At 36.2% G+C, this 2,111-nt stretch overlaps 1 protein-coding gene across 2 annotated transcripts; it reads right to left on the minus strand.

Annotated features, from left to right (window-relative positions):
* Window positions 1-840, minus strand: LOC149143316 (uncharacterized). Of its 2 annotated transcripts, XM_089446284.1 has the most exons (3): window positions 535-840; window positions 365-430; window positions 1-280 (listed from the first exon to the last, which is right to left on the minus strand). In XM_089446284.1, exons 1-3 carry the CDS (start codon window positions 821-823, stop codon window positions 168-170), a joined length of 468 nt encoding a protein of 155 aa, XP_089302410.1. In that variant the 5' UTR covers window positions 824-840; the 3' UTR covers window positions 1-167. The 2 variants fall into 2 exon arrangements, with proteins under 2 accessions (XP_089302410.1, XP_089302409.1); XM_089446283.1 differs by having other exon boundaries at window positions 1-430.
* Window positions 841-2,111: the final 1,271 nt, after the last annotated feature.

Raw genomic sequence — 2,111 nt, forward strand, 5'->3', positions numbered from 1 at the left:
ACGAGCCCGAAATGTTCATGACTGTATCCGCGCGTGCAGGCCAGATCTGGGTCATGCAAATCGTCAAGAATCCAAGGTCTGCCGCTAGGCGGCTACTTGTATACATATATTTACAAAGCAAAAAGAGAACAGGTGGGTATAATCAACCCAAGAAACCTTTACAGTCATTAACTTGTAACATGATAGACGCATTCACAACTTAAATTAAGCCGCGGCCAACTGTGGAGGGTTCTTAACAAAGAAGCCGAAAGCGGATGGAAAACCTCAGTGAAAACCTGATCTGCATGAGACCATACCGGGTTTACATGACTGTAAACCTGAAATTCTCCAAACAAATAAACTCTGAAACGCCGAGGATCCTTACCTGGGGTGTTAGGAGATTGTTGCAGCACAAGTCGATATGGAGATCGCCCGGAGCACAGCCAAACAACTGTATGAAACTTGACAGAAAATGTAAATGGCGGTAAGAAAACTCAGAGATAGCTAACCATTAAAGCAAACATAAGCCGAGGAACGAAAAGACACCATGATTACCTGTAAGGTTCATAGCAACGAAACCCAGCTCCGGAGCACTGCAGGTTGCAGCAATGAATGGTTGGAAGACGAACTTGAGCAGAAGCAGTGATCGAGCCGCATTAGCCGCGGACATCAAATGATCTAACACGGTGAATGGCCACATAAATACCACCGATAAACCCTGATAGAATTTCCGCCCTCCGATCTCCAGAAAAGATCTAGACCGTCGAAGTATGGCGGGAGTTGTTGGCGGAAAAATCAATGTTGGCTTCTCCAAGGTGTCACATGGCTGGAGTAACCAGGCCATGCCACCTGCCCTGGAAGGACGGTTCACAGTAAAGGCTGGAAAGAGCTGTCACCAGTTGAGTGCTGTGGCGGGACCATGGAAGGCCACGCCCATTAATACAAAACGTTCAAACATCTACGGCAGCTATAACATATAATCAATACATAAACCAAACCCCAATGCTGACAGGGAGAAGCCGCGTGGTAAGTTACAACTGAGACCCGAAGTTAAACACAGTCAATGACATATGTGGACAAGGATTATATATGTTAATGTAAGGGCGTGCCAACTGTGTAATGATAAGGTATAAGATGCGTAGGTAAGACGGAATTATTTATATGATGAACCTTGAACTTAATGGTTATAATGTTTATGCGTGTATTTTTTAAAAAAAAATTGTATGTACATTTAAGTGGGTGTGACAGTTAATAATCTTCTTATATTGTAAATTTTAAAATTTTGTGTGCTTATTAATTAAATTTAAACATAGTTAATTTATATGATAAATGTTATATTTTATGTATATTATAATTTTTTTTATCTAAAAAAAATGTAAAAAATATTTATGTCTAACATCTAATATCTAACACCTACACATCTACTCTATACTAGGTTGTAGAGGGTGCACAATTAATTTGTAGTTTATAATTATATAAAGATTAAATTAATTAAATTGTGTGATTAACAACATAATGTTATTATAATTATTGTTAGTTGTGATTATTGACATCTACACATCTACCCTATACTGAGTTGTAAAGCGCACACAATTAATTTGTAGTTTATAAATATATAAAGATTAAATTAATTAAATTGTATGATTAACAACACAATGTTATTATAATTCTGGTTAGTTGTGATTGACAACAATAGTAGCTTGTGTTCATGTAATGTTAGGTCTTGAAAGTATGGATTGTGATATTGAATATATATAATCATATAAAATTGTGAAATAAGAATTTATTATTTAGTGTTAGAGTCAAGTTGAGGATATGATTTCAAAAGCATGATAGAGTAACATAGCCATTTTTTGGTTCCAAAAGTTAGAATAACTAAAGTTGAATTGAGATTTTGTTTTTAGAGATTACAAAAGAGAAGTTTTATAGAATTTTGTATTGAGTGGTGGGAAAGTCAATTACATTTCTCAACAAGGGAGAGCTCCACTAAATTGGCATCCTCACCACCTTACTTTTTGAGATGAAGTTTGATGGGAAGAATTTTGGGATTTGATAATTATCAGCATACTTCTTGAGATGAAGTTTGATGGGAAGAAGTTTGGGATTTGGTAACTTGAGATTTTGATTTTGTT

Source organism: Pinus tabuliformis, chromosome X (assembly GCF_031772625.1).
Source record: "Pinus tabuliformis cultivar Carrire ecotype Pingquan chromosome X, CPIR1, whole genome shotgun sequence".
In the NCBI taxonomy this organism is placed as follows: domain Eukaryota; kingdom Viridiplantae; phylum Streptophyta; class Pinopsida; order Pinales; family Pinaceae; genus Pinus; species Pinus tabuliformis.

Bases quoted from the DNA above. Each gene is read 5' to 3' on its own strand.
- LOC149143316 (XM_089446283.1), bottom strand. From the start codon at position 823: ATGGCCTGGTTACTCCAGCCATGTGACACCTTGGAGAAGCCAACATTG. The intron at 431-534 runs GTAATCATGGTG...AGTTTCATACAG, and splicing joins CGTTGCTATGAACCTTACAG to TTGTTTGGCTGTGCTCCGGG.